At 41.4% G+C, this 21421-nt stretch overlaps 2 protein-coding genes across 4 annotated transcripts; one reads left to right on the plus strand and one right to left on the minus strand.

Annotated features, from left to right (window-relative positions):
- The first annotated feature begins 1676 nt into the window (after positions 1-1676).
- LOC109736614 (uncharacterized) lies at positions 1677-19936 on the plus strand. 3 transcript variants are annotated; one of them, XM_040398462.3, is made up of 17 exons: positions 1677-2025; positions 2247-2308; positions 2374-2441; positions 2614-2735; positions 3107-3212; positions 3410-3461; positions 3550-3667; positions 3757-3787; positions 3963-3986; positions 4074-4201; positions 5663-5744; positions 5892-6011; positions 6119-6172; positions 6258-6327; positions 6919-6958; positions 7132-7224; positions 19647-19936. In XM_040398462.3, the coding sequence occupies exons 1-17, from the start codon at positions 1815-1817 to the stop codon at positions 19811-19813; spliced, it is 1548 nt and encodes a 515-aa protein (XP_040254396.1). In that variant the 5' UTR covers positions 1677-1814; the 3' UTR covers positions 19814-19936. The 3 variants fall into 3 exon arrangements, with proteins under 3 accessions (XP_040254396.1, XP_040254395.1, XP_020151417.1); XM_040398461.3 differs by lacking the exon at positions 19647-19936 and adding an exon at positions 9218-9900 and having other exon boundaries at positions 1678-2025; XM_020295828.4 differs by lacking the exon at positions 19647-19936 and adding an exon at positions 9215-9900 and having other exon boundaries at positions 1680-2025.
- On the minus strand, positions 10100-18582 carry LOC109736597 (calmodulin-interacting protein 111). The gene is made up of 14 exons (XM_020295811.4): positions 18316-18582; positions 16805-16880; positions 16644-16693; positions 16192-16514; positions 15643-15804; positions 14715-15550; positions 14446-14635; positions 13503-13710; positions 12545-13002; positions 11729-12155; positions 11155-11235; positions 10842-11032; positions 10539-10746; positions 10100-10453 (listed from the first exon to the last, which is right to left on the minus strand). Exons 4-13 carry the CDS (start codon positions 16483-16485, stop codon positions 10576-10578), a joined length of 3018 nt encoding a protein of 1005 aa, XP_020151400.1. The 5' UTR covers positions 16486-16514; positions 16644-16693; positions 16805-16880; positions 18316-18582; the 3' UTR covers positions 10100-10453; positions 10539-10575.
- Positions 19937-21421: the final 1485 nt, after the last annotated feature.

Raw genomic sequence — 21421 nt, forward strand, 5'->3', positions numbered from 1 at the left:
TTTGGCTTTTTCGGTTTTTCATCGTTTTTTTATTTTTCAACTAAAAAAGTTATGTGAAAACACGATTTTTTTTCTTTTACAAGAGGCATGGTTTTGCTTTCACTAGAGGCACGACCTTGCTTCTCGAAACAAAAACAAAAAAAATCGCTTCCACGAGAGGTATGATTTTACTTTCGCGAGAGGCACGACAGTGCCTCACGAAAATGAAAAATAACCCATTTTTTCCTTCCGCGAGAGGCACGGTCGTGCCTCTACGAAACGAAAAAATATGTCTTTTTTTTCCTTCGCGAGAGGCATGGACGTGCCTCTCGAAAATGGCTTTCGGAAAGGGATAAAAAAAATGCTCCCGATGTGGTTTTTTCATGAAAAAAAATGTTTGTGAAAACCTATCGACATGTGATCTAGTTTTGAAGATCTCGACATGAGGAATCCAACGGTCAAAACGGTCTGAGGTTTGGACGCTCGGCTTAAGAGATAAAATGTTTTGAAGAAACAGATCTACAAAAAAAGAGAAAAATTCCCTGGCAGTGCGCCTTTTGCCGCAACCTGGGAGATTAAAGTGATCTTTGAAAGGAGTACTCCTTAATTTGGGATTTCGGACGAGACAGGAGAGAACCCCTCGCTGAAGCGAACAACTAGTTGGGCTGGCCCACACGCGCGCGAAACACCATCCTTTTTTTGTTTATTTTTTTCTTCACGCTTTTTCTTTTTCTTTTTTTCTTTTTTATACTTTAAAATATTCTAAATATATATAATACAAAAACATTTGGAAAATGTTGAACAAATATTTGAAAAAAGTCTGCACAAGTATTTGAAAAAATGTTGAACAAGTATTTGAAGAAGATATTGATCATGTTACTCATGTATATAAAAATGTTGAACAAGTGTTTGAAAATGTTGATCATGTATATAAGAATGAAGAATGAAAAAAAAGAATAACCAAAAAATGAAAACTAAAAAAGAAACGAAATAAACCAAAGGAAAAATGTTGACCATGTATTCAAAAAATATTAATCTTGAATTAAAAAAATGTAATCAAGCATTTGAAAAATGTTAAAAACATGTATAGGAAAAATGTCGACCACATATTAGAAATGTTAAATTTGTATTGAAAAAGTGTTAAACTTGTATTAGAAAAATGTTGTTGGCATATAAAAAAATGTTGAATGAAAACCAAAAGAAACAATGAAAACAAAAGAAATGAAAATGAAAAAAAAACAAAGAAAAAACTTAAGAAACAAATGCAAAAAAATGGAAAAATGAAGAAGAAAATAGAAAACGAAAAAAACGTGAATAAAACTGAATAAAACAGAAAAAGCGGTGGAGAAAATAGGCTCTTTTACATTAATCGGAGTTATTTTAAACATCAGTACATACAGAAGCGCTCATATACATGTGCATATACTCACCCCTATGAAAGCACACACGCACACCCTACCTCTGTGAGCACCATTGAAAGACTGAGCCGTCGTATCATTTTAAAATTTATGAAGGTACTGTAGGCACCTCGTCGTCAACGAGAACGTCTCCTCCCACTGATGGAGAAAAAACCTTCAGCGAGAACCCCCACGTTGTCACGGGCCTGGGCTTCGATCTCGGCCCGTACTACAGTAGACTGGGCCATGTCAGTTTGGCCCTGCCGCTTCATGGGGAGCGAAGCCAGCCGTTGCGGCAGGGCAGAACACCCCGCGAATCGCGAAAAGTTCCGTTCTACAGAGCCGCACTCGGTTTCAAACCCTCTTCCCCACTCGCTTCCACAGTTCTCCGCTTCCGCCCCACCGAAGCTAGGGTTTCCGGTCGGAATCGCGGCGAGGATGCCGGCCAGCGCGGCTGCGGCCGCCGCGGAAGGCGAGGAGAAGGCGGCGGAGGCGGGGGGCAGGGAGCTGCTGTACTGCGGCACGGTGCGCTTCGACATCATGGGCCGGACGGTGAAGGGCGGGGTGCAGGGCAGAGGCAACCTGGTGTCCCCGACGCGGCTGCGCCCTCTCGTGGGCGTGGACATCCGCTTCGTCGCCTCCGGCTGCGGTGAGTTCCTTCCTCCCCTCCTCCGCCTCTGAGATGAGCTCCTTACTTTCCTCCACTGTATTTCTTCATCTGATATAAGGAGGCATGGGAATTCGCCCAGTTTGTGCGCGGAAATGCCTAGATTGGTGGATGGTCCTAGCGTTTGTTGAATGCTGTCAAGTAGTAGTAAAATCGAGTTATGGTCATATCGATTTTGCTAATGGATTCCTGCATTTTGCCAGCGGCTTGCCACTGTGTTGCTCTGAGTTCTGACGGCCGTTGCTTCTCATGGGGTCGAAATGAGGTATAAGTATGAGTCGATGCTTAATTTTTGTTATGTTTCTTACTTAACACTGTTATTTCTAGCAGAAGGGGCAGCTGGGGCATGGGGACACTCTCTTGCGTAACCTGCCAACTGTTGTTTCTAAACTATCAAAGTGAGATTCCTCTGCATTGTCCTTCATTTTAGTTTTAAAAAAAAAGGTGTGTATGGTATTGCTGAACCCATGAATATGTACCATCCAACATACTTGAACTGAATAGCCCAACGGCGTTATATGTTTTCTCAACATGTTTGTAAATGCTAATCAGCACTTGTCAATTCTGCAGATACAACATAATCGCAGCAGGTGTTGGAAGAAATCATACGGTGGTCGTAACTGACGATGGGAGGTCCTTTGCATTTGGTGACAACAGACATGGCCAGTTGGGGATGGGTTCACTAAGGAGTGGTTGACTCCCTCACCTTTTCCTTTATTTTTATGATTGATAGATGACACAACTAGAAGTGCAACAAATACAACTGGTGTACGGAAATATCATTTTGTGCTAGGAGCATATGAGACATTAGTATTATATAATCTACAATTGTGTTCTGTTACGGTGTTACCTGTTCTTGGAATCTACCTGTCTGGGTGATAACGAAACCAATAAAAATATTTATGCCATGAGCATACAGAACTATATTGTTCAGGACGATGGGGTAGTTCTGACAATTTCATGGGAATTTGACCATATGGGAAGCTCATTTTCCCGTTGGGTTCTAACAGTGCTGTTATTTTGGTGTTGTCCCTGACTATGTGTTGTTCTAAATTTGGTGCAGGAACTAGGGTGTCGCCAGTCCCCTGCCTCGTTACTAAAGCAACTAATGCTGTTTGTGGTGCCGACTTTACTGTCTGGCTATCATCAGTTGAGGGCTCTTCCATACTGTATGGCCTTGCTGAAACTATAAAACTTAACGATTAGCAACCTCTTTCCTCTTTCAGAATAAACAAAAGGCTTTGATCATCTTCTCATGATAACATCTTTCGATTAGTAATTTAGTATATGCTTTGGCTGTATTTAGTGGTCTCGTTCTTGTTCGTCAATTTTTTGAATATGTATTCTATTCTTCTGTGCTATTCAGCACAGCAGGTCTTCCCCAGTACGGCCAACTTGGCCATGGAAGCGACAATGAGGTCAATTGCTACTCTGTTAACAATCAGTCAATCACACCTACTAAATTTGCTATCATCACTAATTGTGATTTGATTTATGATGTTACAGTATAATGCCAATGCATCATCGGTAAGGCTAACATATGATCCCCAGCCCCACCCCAGGGCAATAGCTGCATTATCTGGGAAGACCGTTGTCAAAGTTGCATGTGGAACAAATCATACAGGTTCTTTTCCTTTCTTTCATTTTCTTGTTAATTTGAGTCTTGAGGATCAGCACTGATACTAAAACCTTTGCTATACTTGGATGTTGCAGTTGCAGTTGATTCAAGTGGCTTTGTTTACACGTATGTTCCTTCTCCACCATTTGTTTGACAATGTTACAAACTTACAATCCAGATAGTTATGACTAACTAGTGTCTCTATACATGTTGTATAAAAGTCCCTTTCTGCATACATTAATATGATTCCTTCATGTCACATTTATGTTCTCTCACATGGTTCCTTTTTATGTTTTACCAGCTGGGGTTTTGGTGGATATGGAAGGTAACTTATTCTTGTCATGTATGGTGTATCTCACCGTATTCATGATGTATCCTACATTGTTCATCTGTCCACTTTCTTACGATGTAGGTTGGGTCATAATGAACAGAAAGATGAGTGGCAACCACGCCTCGTTGAAATATTTCAAAAGAACAATATGCTATCTCCCAGTGATATTATCTCAGCTGGTTCTGCAAGTTCTGCGTGCACTGCCGGTGGTATGATGCATATATATCTGATGCACTTGCTATTTTATCATGCACTCTGGGATAAAATTACCCATAGTTCAAAAAAGCGCTAGGCGTTAATTGTGCGTTTTGCCACCGCCTTGCGCTTTACTGACCAAAGCGCATGCTTATGCGCAGATTAAGCACAGTTATGCGCAATGCGTTTTGCCAACGCCTAGAGCCTAGGCGCGCTCAAGTGCTCGCTTAGGTGCGCCTTTTTTTAACTAATTACCACAGGAGTTTATTGCTTGGGCTATATGACAAAATATACTAGAAAAAGATAGTTTTGAGAATATAGTTTGGCCGAGGGTCACATATGGGTCAAGCAGCTCTTGTGATTAGTTTACCTTGCACCTTAAGCTGATATTTTTAGTTATGTTTGTGTTGCATGTCTTGGTGAGCTGATTATACAATTCAAACATCCAAGTGAGATGGCATAGGAAAATTGAGTTAGCAATGGAACTTAGCCTGTTGAAGACCAAACCTCTCAAGCCTGACAAACATTATTGTATCATATGTTAGCATTTTCTCTGTGTTTGCATACATATGCCTAAAAGCTGTCAAACGTTGTTGCCTTTTAAGTGTATGCTTCTGTGCGCGTTACTACTTGAAAAGGAGCTCAAAACTTGGGTACTTTCTGATAATATTGCTCTTAAATTATTTCAGTTGAAGGAAAACATCGTGTAAATGTTCACTATCATTTTCGTTCTCCTGTCATACTGCCCATACATAATTTCCTACTCCCTCCATCCTAATTCACATGGTGCCCATGTGTTTTAGTGTTTAACTTTGACCAATGAAATGTAAGATTATGTGCCAGAAAAAATGTACCATCACGAAAAGAGGTTTCAATGGTATAGTTTTTATGGCACATTACTTATTATTATTGGTCTAATTAAATCACAAAAGACGAGGACGCCATGCAAACTAGGACGGATGGAGTGTAAGAGCAGCTTTTTATCATTAAAGTGGGGTGCTATAGACAGGGTCTAGATGTGGCTGAAGATGCAAAGATATGTGTTTTCAGATATGTAAATCAAATACATTAGCAGATTTTTTATTGCACTGAGCATTTTGTAGAGTAAGACTATTCATGGAAATATCTGGTCACTTGACGTTGTGAGCATCAAATCAGATTGTCCTGTTTTAGGATGGGCATACCACTCTGGGCAAATAATTATCCAAACTAAGGAAGAACAATAGTCTTTATTTTCTATTGACTATTTATGATGTTTGGGTTTAGTTGCATTACAAAAGGAGGCATATGCCATGATTCCTGAGTCATCCTATTTTTCATCTGCAAGTTAGATCTCATATCACATATGGTTGGGAAATAGTATTGTCGTTATACCTTTGCACTCTTTCAATCAGATTGATGTTCTGTTGATTGTGTTGCAATATTTGGAACTGCTATATTTTAATTAATTGTTGGTCATTTGGTTTGATTTTTAGGTCGTGGGCAGCTGTATGTGTGGGGAAAGTTGAAGAACTGGGGCGATGAGTGCATGTATCCTAAGCCAGTTAGAGATTTAAGGTTCCTTACAAACTGTGAAATACCATAGTGATGAACAGTGTCTTAGATGGCTACACTCTGCTGTTTAGCTATTCTCATAATCAGAGCTTTCTGTTGAAATGGTATTATCCTCACTTATCTTTTTAATAGATGATTTGTTTGCTTCAGCGGTTGGAACATCCGCTGCATGGCTTCTGGCGACATGCACCATATTGTTGGTGCAGAGGATTCTTGCATAAGTTGGGGTCTTTCTGAATATGGAGAGCTTGGTTATGGCCCTACACAAAAGTACATCTATTTAAAATGCTAATGTCATGTGAAATACAAGTCTTGCAACCTTCGAGATTTCGACCATTTAACTTCTCTTACCAGTTATTGTTATGCATTATATACAGGTCATCTGTAAATCCTAAAAAGGTTGACATTCTTGAAGGAATGCATGTTACAAGGTAATTGCATGAAATCAACATGTAAATGTAGTGGCATCCTCTATTCATACTATTATCCTATACTAAGCTCAGAACAATTCTGCAGTGTTGGTTGTGGAGTTGGGATGTCTCTGATTGTTGTAGACAGGGCAAATGTTGGTGATAAGCTTGACCAGGTAACTAAATGGGATTTCATGCAAGAGCTGTTTACTCGCTTGAAGTTACTGGTAGGGTGAAAATTTAATGCAATTTATTAAAATTATTTATGCAAAACTAAAGAAACGGGTTGAATAAATCAGCAGCATGACTTTGAGTAATGTAGTGAGCTATGTCTGTTAACAGACATCTCCTAAACCAACTAATCAAAGCATATTAATATTAGCAACAGCCAGGTGATTAATCACAGACACATGCTAATGACGAGGAGTTAACTTTTAGGAGGTAACAGTGAAACAAAAATATCTTGGAGTTATTGATCCATAAACCTTTTTTGAGAAATTGTTTGTCAGTTTAAAAAGTGTCATTTACTCATATACCTGCCTCCCTCTTCTCTTTGGTTGTCAGTTGTCACATCTTGTAGTGCTTAGATTGACAATAACATGTTTCAACACCCAGGAATGTGACTAGTTTACTTACTACCTTCTTTTTACGGGAACAGTAGAGTACTCAACAGGAGATACTAGTGAACTATACCCCATAATATGGATGTTCTGTTACGTCCTTCTATTACCTAATGTCTAATACATGTATTATTACTTTTGTCGCAGCTGGATAATTTTGATGGTGATATTGATGCTCTCTTTCAAGGTGTGCATTTCTCTTATGTATTCTTACGATGACAATTATTAAAATTTCATTTGTCTGTGAACTTGGAAATTTGGTGGGCCAATATCATTCTAGTCTTGCTTGATCTGTTGCAAAGGAAACTATTATCCTTGCTCAAGATATTGAAACTAGCTAACTGTTACTCGGCTTTTTAGAGAACACGAAAAAGCTCTACTTTCTTCCGCGCCGAGACAGTAAAGAAAAACCAAAACCAAAGACGAGCCAACATCCCGCAATCGACGAAACAGGTACTTGCCAGGTCACCTCCCCTTGTATCAATTGTACAGTAATCATTCTTGTAGCCAGTTTCCCTATTTAAGTTCTTGGTTTATATATTTATATTCAGACATCACCAAAACATATATGATGCATGTATCTCATAATTTTGACGTAATATGAGATTAAATAGTTAAATACTACAAAACAATCTTGAACATTAAATGCTAAAAGAATGTTAGTGAAATCATGACTTGGAGATTTATCATGAACTTCAGAAGTTTTAAATTGCAAAAGGAAGCAACTAACAAGAAGGATCAAAATTTGAAATTGATATATAGTGTGGTGTATAGTAGCAGGAACCAACAATTATAAATTAGCAAGTGCATTTGTAAATCAGCAAATGTGCAGTAGCACATATATTCTTGCACCTCCAGTGTAGTACAACCATGCCATCACATATTCATAGGGAAGCAATTTAGCGACATCACTGCACACCAATTTCTGGTTCAAATTTAGTGACTCTCACACATGTGCTGCAGTCTGCAATATCTGGTCCACAAAATGGCATCTTGATTATACCACTTAAAACAGCCTGGTAAGCAGTAACCCCATGAAACTTGTTAATACTCAGTTTTGTGTGCTCGTAACATGGGTGGGGACTTTTTACTAGTATATGGTCTACAACAACAACAACAAAGCCTTTAGTCCCAAACAAGTTGGGGTAGGCTAGAGGTGAAACCCATAAGATCTCACGACCAACTCATGGCTACAGGTCTAGACTTATAGTATGGTCTTGCTGACTTTGTTCCTTGCTCATAACTTTTTTTGTATGCCCTCTTGTCCAATAAAATTAACTAGCTATCCTGCCAATAGTTATTCGGTGCTTAGTTTTAGTCTGTAGAGTTTGGAACTGGTATGATTGTGGCCTTATGCGTGTCAGCTTCTCCACATGTGAAGGTTAAAAACTTCTTAAAACAGCATCAGAGGGATCGTAGAAGAAATCTAGGAAAGTATGAATTGCAAAATCTGCTGTTACATCTCAATGACGTTCCCTAAATTATTTAAATATGGCATGTACATGATGCACAGGTTACCATGCTGAATAGCCCATTACCCCCCTTGTGCCACGATTTGTCAAGCGTAGTTCAAGCTGGCCCAACTTTAGCTTAGTTTTGGGTTAAGAAAATCACAGGAGCCAGGAGAAAAATGAAAATATCGAGTAGGTTGTTGGTCATTATTAGTTTTGGCCTGTTCACAATAAAATTATTTATCTATGCAGCAGTGACCGCCACAGATTCAGGTGGCTGGTTTTGACTTTCAAGTATCTCTCCTCCTAATGTCGATCCTAATGCTTTCGGAACAGAGAAGATGTTGATAAATTGAGATGTTCTCCACTGCCATGCTTTCAGCCCAACAATTAGTCGATCGTTTGCTGCATTTTGGTCTTTATTTTTTTTTCTTCTGTGGCCACTATGTCGAGCATCAGCACTTAATATGCATGAAATTCTGCATCCTATTCTCACTCACTCGAATAACTTGTCGTTATGTGGCCAATACGTTGGTCAGCCCGTTTCTTCTAAGGTTTGGGCAACTTATCGCAGATCTCATGCTATTTGCTATCAGACTGGAAAATAGAAACTGCATTAGTGTGCAAAAGGTAGCCAAGGGTCCATTAGTGCGCATTAGTGCGATGTTTGTCAACATTAGCCATTGTTGGTCCATCCAATTCCAGTGCTCTGATGTAGTGGGCTCTGTTTAGCTTATAGCTTTCCTGATCATTTTGGTCCATCCAATTCTAGTGCTTCTTCCATGCGCAAAACATATGTAGTGCTCGTAAATGGCAATCATGTACCAAATTTTCAAGCAAACTCCGTAGTGACGGTACACCTAACAAGATGCTTCTCTCCTACTGCACTTTCAGCGTAAAATGGTAAAACTGAAATTGAGTTGGGTTAACATTCACAGTCGCTGAACTGAAATCTAAGCGTGGATGGTTTTGAACCGTTTGTTTCACCGCAGCAGAAGAGACACCGGAGCCGGAGCAGGTAACCAAGGCGGCATCTCCCACCACTAACTCACGGTCCAACAAGCGCAAGAAAGCCTCGGAACACGCAGAACCAGAAGCCGAGGACGGGATCAGACAGGTACCGAAGGAGGAGGCAGAGTGTGGCAGTCATGGTCGCGGGCGGGGCAGAGGCAGGGGGGCCAAGACGGCGACTCCGGAGCCAATGCCGTCAGGAAGGGGCAGAGGCAGAGGCCGCCCCAAGAAGGGAACCAGCAGCCCTGGCGCTGCTACTCCGGAAGCCGGGAGCTCGGGACGAGGTGGGAAGAAGAGCGGGAAGCGAGGGAGGCCTCGCAAGTGATCGGCCGGGTGAGCCTCGGGCTTGGCAGAGCTTTTTTTGGTCAGATCAGCTGGCAGCGATAGTGGTTGTTACTCTTTGGTGCTGCCATGCCACGATGCTGCAGGTCCTAATTACTAACTGTACCATATAATGGAGATGGCGAGGGCTAGATTCATCACCTCCTGCTGTGCTGCATATTGTGGATGCTAGCCATGGACATTGTAGGCATGAGCAGTGATGCTCTGACGGCTGATGTTTTGTGAAGGAATGAACAGAGTAACAAGAATGTTCAGGTTCTTTTTTTTTAAGTTAACAAGAACGTTTAGTGAGACGCGGAGGCTGATGCTTTCTGCACTAGATCAACATTGAGGGGGCGCTTGCGGCTGTGAGACGCGGAGCCAGCTGCGTCCATGGCCGGAGTGGCGGGAGACGAGCAAGGGAGTGGGTATGTTGCAGGCCTGACGGGCGTCGGGCAAAAGGGTTCGGGCTTTTCACCCCGCGGTCTTCTTTTTCATGGGCTCTTGAACTGGGATTCCAAACTCTCCGCACCGCGTGCATATGATTCCTCGATGCCATTACTGGCAGTCAAGATGTGCACAAATTTGAACAGGAGTGACGACCAGCATTTGGCAATCTCTACAACAAAAATTCTAGACTCCACGGGTACATGACTAGCAAAAAATTGCACAGGCAATTGTGTCCAGTAATCAGTATCCTCTCTCTTTCAAGAGCCACCACTACAAAAATAGTACTAGATGGAACCATTGGACGTCCAAGGAAAAAGATGCAACTCTTGACTTGCACTACTAGCCTCTACCAGAACAAAAAAGAATTCCAGATGCGGGAAATGCTGGAGAGGATCATAATACTGCAACTGTCAACATAAATTCCATTTTCCTTTCGTTTCTGGTATTAGCTGGAACAGATAAAGTAGAAAACAACATGTTAGGACCTAATGATGAATCATTGAGGTAACGAGGAGGATATAAGGAATGGCTTACAGTGAACTGCTCTCCTCTATCTACAGATATAGGGATACTAAATGGCAGTTTCGGTATGTATTCCCATCGTTGTTGCTTTATCTGTGTCATCAACGAGTCGGCGGAATCGCGCCGCAAGTTCTTGGTAAAACTGCATATCTGATGGACTTACTCGGTCGATTGCCGACTTGAAGTGTACAATTGCTACTTCTGGGATGTCAAAGTTCTCCTGGTGAAAATCCAAATAGTTTATCAGCAAGCTTCTAGTGAAGAAAACACATCTAGTCCTTGTGTACCAGAATGGGCAAAGAGCAGGCAGCATACATCAAGAGCAGCTACGGCGGCTTCCCTGCAGACGAGCTTTATGTCGGCACCGGTGTAGCCTTCTGTGAGTCTAGCAAGTTCGTTTAGATTGACGTCGTGACTGCAAGGAATTTTGCGTGTATGAATCCGGAAAATATCCTCACGGTCAGTTTCATCTGGTGGTTGAACATCAAGCAGTCTGTCGAAACGACCTAGTGCACACATCATTCATGAAGTTAAACCAACAAAAGATAGAGAACATTGCATGTGAAACCCAACAAGAAGCGTAGACCATAAAATGCATGTGCATGTATGTGTAGTTAAGACAGATGACCTGGTCTCAGAAGTGCAATATCGATTTTGTCAGGACGATTCGTAGCTGCAATAACAGTGACACCAATCTTCTGGTCCAAACCTGTTGCAATCATAGTAATTATAGATGATCAAAACATAACTGGCAAAGATATGTAACATGAGTCCAGATAGTAGGTTATCAGCATTTCCAACTAAAACAATGAAAAGACAAGCAAATAGCAGAGAGCCCAGTAACTAATAAGATAGTAAGATACCGGGGCCTCAATTTTGACTAGTAATTGTCCATTTTAATGAATGTAACCTAGTTTATTATATAAGATTATAACATGTGTGGAATCAACCAGTAGAACCTAAAGAAATAGTAGAAACGTCATATCTGCTCTAATTTACATGCTTGACTGCTTGATTTGTGTAGTATAGTCATCAATTAAATCAATGACAGCCTATAATACAAGAGTAACCCACTTTCCAGTATTTAACTACTTAATAAAAAATCAATGATTGATCAAATAAAGACTGAGGTAACAAGTGACCAGTTGCTGGACTACCATCATGGATCAACCAACAGTCCCTAAGGAAGTAATAAGGCTTACCATCCATTTCCTGTAGCAACTGACTGAGTACCCTATCAGCAACAGATATGCCATTACTTCCATGGCCACGAGTTACTGCAAGCCCATCTATTTCATCAAAAAATAATATTGCAGGCGCATTATCCTTCGCCTTCGCAAATAATGATCTCACTGCCTTTTCAGAGTCACCAACCCATTTGCTGAAAAGCTCAGGACCCTTAACTGCAAGGAAATTCATTTTTGCTTCAGAAGCTACAGCACGAGCCATCAATGTCTTACTGCAACCTGGTGGTCCAATCATTAGCAATCCTCTAGGAGGGCGGATCCCTAAGCGTTCAAACGCATCTGGGCATTTCTGTGGCAACTGGATGGCTTCAATTAATTGCTTCTTGATCCTGGCTTGACCACCAACATCTTCCCATCGTACCATCGGAAGCTCTAGCATTACCTGTACAGGAAATGATGGAAGCATTAACATTGTGCTACGTTCTACAGAGCACACACATATTTTACTGATGTTGGTGTTTATTTCCCATAAGATAATAACACACAGGGTGCATCTCAACCAACCAAATCAAGAACACCTTACATTAAACTGAATTGTTATACCAGAATTTCATATCAATTGTTCTGAAATGTGCAACTTTTAGTTTAGTTTTCACTGCTCGTCAGTTGGAGTCCATGATGCAGATATTGACACAAACATATGAAAAGAAAGAAAAAAAAAGCAAGAGAGAAGAAATGGTGCTTACAAGATAAGAAATCACAGCAAGTAATAAGAGAAGAAATCTGAGAAAGAAACACTAAATGAACATATAAGGTGGGTAAAAATGATACCTCACGCATTGCACTTGGTCTAACTTTCATTTTAGCTTGTTCAAAGTCATCTTTGGTCACCAACAATAGCAACTCATCTTTCTTATCATCCGGCTCGCTACTTTCTATGATATCACCTCTATTGGTCCAGCAATGATCCTCCATTGACATGGTTAACTTTGAGAGAGATGATGATAATGAGCTTACTTCATAACCCCAAAGACCATCAATTTCTTGAATATTAGTCTTTTCTGCATTTGTGTCATGATCACCAAGTAGTTGGGTTGAACTTTCTTTTACACTGATATAACGGCGAAGAGCACTCAATGCAGCCTCATTGCATAGTGCAGCTAGATCAGCACCCACGAATCCATGAGTGGCAAAAGCAAGGGACTCAACTTCCTCACTAGTGAGAGAGTGGTGAACTCCACTTAGAAGGTGGTGAAGTATGTCCAGCCTCTGTCCTGGAGATGGTACTCCTGCAAGTGAATCAACAATTGATCAACTTTGACTTGCTCAACAATTTATCAACTGGACAACCCTATTATTTCAACATTAGGCTTATCATCGATGACAGTCAGCTTGCATTTGACGCTATCTGTAAGCAGTCAACCTCAGTTTACCCGAAGTTCTGAAAACAGCTAGTACTAAACTGATGCAGATAACAGTATATGGGGCATGATGTCTCTTAAGTACCACAAAGTACTTAAAATGCAAGATAACAAATTGTCTATTTTTCGCCGGGGGAGGAGGGGGGATTCATCAATCGCCTACAATTATTTGTCGATACCACCCTAAATGGATGATGTTACCAGCAAAAGGAATCCTACATGTATTCGGCACATATACTAGTACTGGTTTTAGTTGGACACAATACCTTTCGTTAGGGGATGACTGCACACAATACCTTAAAAAAGAACAGCACTGACCTAGAATAGATATAGAACTGCGGTACATGAAAAACATCAAAGATTTCTACCTATTTCAATTTCTTGATCGAATCTTCCTGGTCGTAGTAATGCACGATCAATACTTTCAAGACGATTTGTAGCAGCAATTAAGATAACACGATCATTACGGCCAATCTCATCCATTAGTTTTAACAGAGTGGCCACCATTCTAAGAGACAACTCCTCGCCTCCATCCTTCCTGGCTGGAGCAATCGCATCCAATTCATCAATAAATATCTAACATCAATGAAGATACATATTATCAATCCTCAATATTGTTATTAATTAAGACATCACATACTTCCTCATTGTAATATAGAGAAACCATTGGTAATTAAATAATTCAATCCATAGACATCAATAATCATATTGCTAATCATTCATAAGTCCTCATCGAAGTATATAGAAACCATTTGTAATTAAATACTTCATTCAATCCATAAACATTGATAACAGGAGCTATTACTAATTTTGAGCACTAATAACTCAAGAGATAATGGATGATAACACCTAGCTTACCCAAAATCTAGTTCATAAGATATATTTGTTTTTTATCTTCTTCAAATTTTGTATCTTCTTCAATTGCAGTAACAGTGTTAAATTGATTTTAAAATGGTAGTAACTTCTAACTTCACTTAAAATGTTAAAAGATGGTGTAAAGGATGAGGTTCCTCTAAAGGTGGATGACCAATGAAATATATATAGGCATGTTGAATGCTTTTATCAAACCTTTATTTTCATCTAGAATACTAAGGGTAACCATCTGAGGATAGGAATCATTTTAACTCAGGTTCTAGAATTCATGAAGAAAAAGATTGCTCATTTTTCTATCCCACATGATACAGGGTGAGGGAGAAAAGGTTAACAAATTGTGACATTAGCTTCCTAAAAAGGTAGTAGACTAAAAGTAAGTTTCAAGTGCTGTTGACATGACAATGAAAAGAAGTGGTTGGCATTAGAAGAAAATCTAACCACAGCAGGTGCAGCTTGCTTAGCTGAAGTGAAAACATCATACAATGTTTGTTCACTTTCACCGTGATACTGACCAATGATCTCTGGTCCATTGATTGTAAAAAGATTGGCTCCCAGATCATAGGCACATGAAGAAGCAAGAGAGGTTTTCCCTGTTCCAGGTGGACCATAAAGAAGAAGACCTTTATACCTGAAATGAAACAAAATAGTATATTGCTAACTAGCAAATAAATGTGTTTGCAATCTAGGGGGACAAGTTCACACTATACCTTGGTAAATCATGCAGGCCATTCCTTGGCAGACCAATTTGATCTGCCAGCGAAAACGAAATCATTTCTTTTACTTTTGCTGACACTTCAGATAACCCACCAAGCCTTTGATCATGATTGGCATCTTCACTTCCTGTATCAGCACAGATGGAATATTCTGGTGGGAACCCTAGCTTATCTGACCCAAACTCCTTTGAAGATGACAAATCAGAAAGGTGCACTTTTGTGGTTCTGTCGACAAGGTACAAAGCAGGGGTTTCAACCAATTTACCAGAGACATCTGCATTAGACATTGAATTTCTTTTCTCATGCACTACATCCAGGGCAGAACCATCTGTTTCTGCTCGCAAAACTACGAACATAGATAGTTTCCCGCACATTGAGAGAGGGACATAGTTTCCTTTCAGTAAGTGCCTACCATCAAGCCACCGTGATGCAGAAGTCTGCAGCAAGTCATTTATTTTATCATCTGCTAATGCTGATTTTGCAGTGGCTTGATCCAAGCACAATGAAAAGCCACTGTTAGATGCACCATCATGGGATTCATTTCTGCATGGAGGAGTTGAAGGAATCCTTTTAGGTGACTCCATAACCATCACATTTCTTACAGGATGGCAATCAGATTCCGACTTATTATGACTGGACGGTACAACTTTCGTTGGAACTAGACCGAGATAAAGATCGCTGCATTTTATCACACGCAATAACTCGCCAGAATCAGCTCGCTTTGGGGCTTGCGATGTATATACGGGGCTAATTAGCAAAGAACGACCTACTACAGGGTATCCCAGTGTGCAGGCAAGATCCCAAGAGAGCTTGATGTCATTCTTTTGAACCTGATAAGAGTGACCATCCAATCAGAAACTTTTACAGTTTGGCATTCGCGGCATTTATACACCAAGAGAAGAAAGATAACAAAGGCACATACCTCACGTGAAGGGAAAACTGTAGCAGTCACAAAGTTCACCCCAGCTTCATTAGAGATGAGATCATTGCCCACATCAAGATCAAAAAATCTGTTGCACTCCTCAAATAAACTATCAAGTGGGAAGCCATCTAAACTGTTACTACTTGAAGAAATGAGTGACACCTAAGAACAAGGAGACGAAGCTCAGCTGACTAGAACAAAACAACACATAGACACTGGTAAGCTGAAGTTTTATCTTTATTGGAAAATCCATGGGAAGCTCGAATGTCAGTTTTACAACCAGGGTACCGCAATCCACTGTATGCGTTAATCTTATTTTCAGCAAACTGTAAATATGATTCTTTGCGGCGGTATTGAAAAATAGTGTGGATCGATCAATGTATATTCAGTTGACCAGATGTTACACCAGTAGAGCAAAGATACATCTACACAGTCAAAGGTGGGCACACAATCAAAATTTTAACAGCAATAATTGATGTTACATGGAGCATGGTTTGTATTGAAAACACAAGTGTAGTGCTTAGTTAACAAGTTTGGTGAGGAGCATACAAAGACGAGGCACCCAGGCCGTAGCCCGGTGCTGGCCATGGCGGGCTCGGCAAGCCAGAGCCTCCCCTCGCCACTGCGGCTCCCGCCCCTGGAGACCACATCGGAGACGGTGCCGGCGAAACAACCCGCGCCTCCGCGGGGTACGAGCGCCGGGTACCGTGCCGCCGCCGCTGCAGCGGTGGACGAGAGGTCCAGGATGCAGCCCCCGGTGCCTTCACGGGCGCGAGAGGGAGGTGTACGAGGTGACGGCTGCGGGGATGCCGACGGCTTCTTCTTCTTGCCCTTCGAAGACATGGCAGCAGTTCCAGCGAGCTTCTGGGAACCTAACACCGATATGATACATGGATACATAAATTTGCCATTTTGGAAAAACTTCAATGTGGAGATACGTTTTGCTATTATTTTTAATTCACAAAAAAATATATGTATAGAAGCTAGGAACAGCAGATCACCTTCTTGCTTGCTCTCCTGAGCTAAAATGTGCCGATATGTGTATCAGTATCTACAGATAGGTAAATTCGTCATTTTGGAAAAGCGCCAATAAAGGGATACGATTTACTATTTTTAAAATTCACAAAAAAAATACGTATAGAAGCTAGGAGCAGCAAATTACCTTCTTGTTTGCTCTCCTGAGGATGCCGAAGCAGCTCCAAGCCTCTCCAATTGACAATGTTGGTGCCCTGTTCCAACTGCAAGTTCCAAAGGGGTAGAATTAGGGTATGTTTGGTTGAGCTGCGAGTTCTGAGAAAGCAGCCGTGAGCTGCGAGCTGTGAGAAAGCGGCTGTGAGCTGAGAACTGTGAAAAGGCTGGAAGTTGTTTGGTCGAGACAACTGTGAAATTGTAGATTTGGCATGAATTGTCCGTAATGCCCCTCGGGGCTGAAAGAATGTTTATGTACTAAGCAGTGACTTTTACATTGTTAGGCATTTCAACAACCATTTTGGAAAGGAAAATTAGACAATTCATGGATAACATATAGGAAATTCAATGATTATATTGTAGTGTTTCATACTTCATGCGTATAAATATTAATAAATAAGATATGGACCATACAGAACACAAATTGTTCACATGATGATGGCCTTCATCAACATAGCTAACCTATCTTGCTCTCACAAAACACGCATCGGCTATCCTACTACGAATATTGTTCAAGATATCTTCGCTCTCCTCCTCTTGAACGTGATTCGCTTGTGTTGGTGACACCCCCTTTCGTAGCATTGGGAGGTACGTACACATGCAATTCAATACCTTCCTAGCATATATACTGAAACATAAATTAATGTTAACATCAAACCCCGAAAATGAAGCCTTGTGTAACATTGCTAGTGAGGTTGACTAGGTAAAAACCCGAAGAATGATTGACTATTGTAACAGGAAACACATAATTGTAGGAGAAATTGTAATATTGTAGGAGTATGAATAAACAAGAAACCAACAATGAAAGGCTTGCAGCATGGCATAACACGAATGGTGGAACCTAAAGATCAATCAACTAACATGCAGAAGGAGAAACAATCACTTTAAACGGTAGTATTTTAGGTCTGACTGTTAAAAACAACAACACAGCGTAATAGTACCACCATATTCCCAATCACAAACAAGATTTGAGACATCAATCATGCCAACAATACCACTAGTACTAATGTGTAAACCAATTTCGGCCAGTATAACCAAGAGAAAGCTCCTGCTCTGTCAAAATGCATGTTACTGCTAAGCTTTGATTTCAGGTCAAGACAGTGCGGATAAAACAACTGAATCTTTTCTTTTTCATATAAATGGTGAGTCATTGCATGTTTCACTGCTAACATGTTTAGACCAAAACATTTGCTCAACTGAAATTCGAACAACAATTTGCCCCTACAAGCATTATCACAAACACCTATCAAGCAAAATCTTTTCACATGTCAACTTGAACATGCATTGGAAATATCATGCAGAAAATACTCATCAAGAAAATTCCATCATTATACTCACAATATCCAATCTATAGCAAGTACGCATCCGATACAAAAATCATTAAATCAGAACAAAAATTTGAACAAACATGGATGCAAGAGGAAGGAGGGAGGGTGAATGAGGAAGAGGGAGGAAGGGGAGGGGGGACGAAGGAGTGGTGGCTACCTGCCTAAGGACTGGTCTCCGGCGTAGCTTCGGTCGGCGGCGTTGCTAGGCGGGAGCGGCTGCCCCAGGGAGGGAGGCGCTGCGTGTGAGAGCGGCTGCTCGACGGAGGGAAGCGCTGCTGGGCTCCTGTACCGGCGGCGGGGCAGCAGAGGCTTCGCCCGGTTGAGCGCGCCGCGGCGGAGGACCGGCAGTAGCGGCGGTGGGCCGGCGGCGGCTAGGAACCTAGGGAGCGTCAGCTGAGCTCGTTTGCTTTTCCGTTTCCTCAACTACGAATTTTCTTTTTGATCCTACCCCAGCTTGGCCTCCGCGGGCCCACCTGGCAGCAACCCACGCACGAAGGGCATTCTCCTTCCACCCTGGTGTAATACGAGGAGCACTCAGTTTCAGCAATTTCTTTCTTCCATGGGTTCCTACAAAATATAAATCTTTTCTCAAACAGCCGAGACTCTCTTAATATCATTATTAATATAAGGAATGTTACTGAAATTTTTTAAGCAACATTTAAGTATAACAAAGTTTTTATAGATTTATAAGGATCATCATTAGTTTCAAATTCAAATTCAAATATAGAGGCAATTTCATAAGCACCTCTAAAAGCAACAACTTCCGTTTTTAGATATAAGCCTTTTTAGAGATTTCAATACGGACTAGCCATATTGGAATCTCTAAAAAAGCTTATATTTAGAAACGAAGGGAATATATCATAATAATCATATTCATCCTTAATATAAGGAGCCAATGTGTCATTATCATTGTACTTAGGTTGAAATGAAGGTTGTTTAGTATCCTTCCTAAAGCAACAAGTTGTATCATATTGAGCACACAAAGTTCTAGAATACCAATGCAATTAGTTTATTAAATCCCACAAGTGTTTCTCCTTTTGAGACAAGCGGTAACTCTTGAAGTAGTCACACTCTCCTGATGTCCCCCCTACCAAGTAAGTTGGCATTTTAACAAGTGTGCTCATTGATAAGGAGCTACCAATGTAATCTCTTTCAGCGGTATCGACGATTGTAGGAGGTTCCTCGACTCTTTAGGTAGCAAGCACATCTTTTTTCTGGGGGGGGGGGGGGGGGGGTTATTTTGCATTGCCTACCCATAACAAGACAGAAACATAACTATAGAACAAGAATAAAAGCTACTTAGTGGTAAAGCCAATAGATGCACACGAGAATATTTACCCTTAGCGTTACGCTCTCCGAAAATGGCGCCATAAAGGGCTTGATAATCCCCAAGTACAAGAAGTTATTGTAGCACTTTCCAAAGTGAAGGTGTTAAGTATGGAGTGTCAAATCAAAGGGAGCTAAAATATATGATTTTTATTCTCTCAGGATCTGGTGTCGTGCCTATTGAGCCACTCGAGGATGTCGTCCTTCTCCTAAAGATTGGAGCCAAGGCTGTCGAGCAGGGTGCCGACGTGGACGATGTTGGTGGCGTGGAGATGCAACGGACTGGCAGTGTACATAGACTTGCAATCTCAGATTCATTCAAGCCCTAAAAGTATTTGTGGATGCAGGCTTTTAATCCTTCCTAGTTGAGGAAGGTGGTTACCATTGGTGTTTCTCAAAAATCGTACCTCTAACCACTCCATCTTCATTCAAGTTGTTTCTTTTGATGAAAATGCAGTGTTGTGGGTTGAAGCTTCAAGGTGACATCCGACGGCTCAAGTAGTTAAAGTTCTGGATTGGCGCAAAGTTAAAATCCTCGTGGATTGTAAAACTTTGGTGACTATAGGTAAGGCCAAATATCCTTTTTCCAAATCTGGCCATTAGAGCATAAGGTCAGTTCTCATTGATCTCTTTTCGGTAGTTTAACTATGAGGGCTTCCAAAGAGGCTCACATCCCTAGAATTCTAAGCCTGGTAGACCATTCCCTTGCGAAAAGCGTTTTTAGAAAGAAAAAAAATTCTCGAATAGGCACGAGTGTGCGTATCATATATTAAAGGGGATAGAGAAGACTCCTCCACATTCGATGTTACAAAAATATTTACAAGTGGCTCACTGCCACTCCACATATCCAGCATGCTATGGTCGACTACTCACTACTACCCCACGATGCGAGACCATCGAAAAACGCCTCGGCTTCCCCTCTCAGTAGTCCTGCCTGCTTCCATGCTCGGGCCTCGCTTTCTATGCTCTGCAACACCTGCCGTGTAGATGGCATCACTCCGTCGGATACCACGGTGTTGCGATGCGTCCACAGTTCCCATAGGACAAGGATGCAAATTGCCCTCACCATCTTTCGGTGTTGTCCTGTTTCCTCTTGCCGAATGCACCACTCGGGTAGTGTCTCATTTGTTGTTGGGGTTCTTCCATGTTGCCCCATGGTGAGGCATACCCTTGCCCAAACCTCTCTTGCGAACACACACCCAATCATGATGTGGGTCATGGTTTCATCATGTTGACCGCATAGCGGGCATGAGCTCTAATGGGGAAGCCCCCTCATTTACAGCTTCCTTTGCATGCATCCTTAGAATTCTAAACATCATAGTCAATCCCCTTGCAAAGAGAGATTTAAAAAAGTGCTCTTCTCCTGTACTTACAGTTTCCATTGCAGCAATGACTCGATGTAACTTCAACTTGGCCTTTGAAACCATTAATGTCCTTAAGAGGATTATAATCGGGTGACCAGCCAGCGCCTAATCCGGTCACCTTTCCGCACGCTCGTCTCACTTGTCCCTTTCTCAACCAATCGCATATACTCCCTCCATTTCTAAATAGTTGTCTTTCTAGAGGTTTCAAATGGTGACTACATACGGAGCAAAATGAGTGCATCTACACTCTAAAATATGTCTATATACATCCGTATGTGGTAACCATTTGAAATCTCTAGAAAGACAACTATTTAGGAACGGAGGGAGTATGTCACGCGTCATGCGGAACCCAGACACTCGGGCATATGTCTCCAGAAATCTCGCTCATGATCCTCCACATTCCCTTCTTCCCCAAACGGCCAGATGGGGAGAGCTTCTCCTCAGTCTCACACACACACTTCCCTCCTCTCTTGTCGCGAGCAACCGGGAGGTGATTGTCCGGCGTTGCCGCCTTGTCGCCAACCCGCGTCCACCACTTCCTTCCTGTCTCTTCTTGTCAGTCCATTTTTTTTG

Source organism: Aegilops tauschii, chromosome 1 (assembly GCF_002575655.3).
Source record: "Aegilops tauschii subsp. strangulata cultivar AL8/78 chromosome 1, Aet v6.0, whole genome shotgun sequence".
NCBI classification, from domain to species: domain Eukaryota; kingdom Viridiplantae; phylum Streptophyta; class Magnoliopsida; order Poales; family Poaceae; genus Aegilops; species Aegilops tauschii.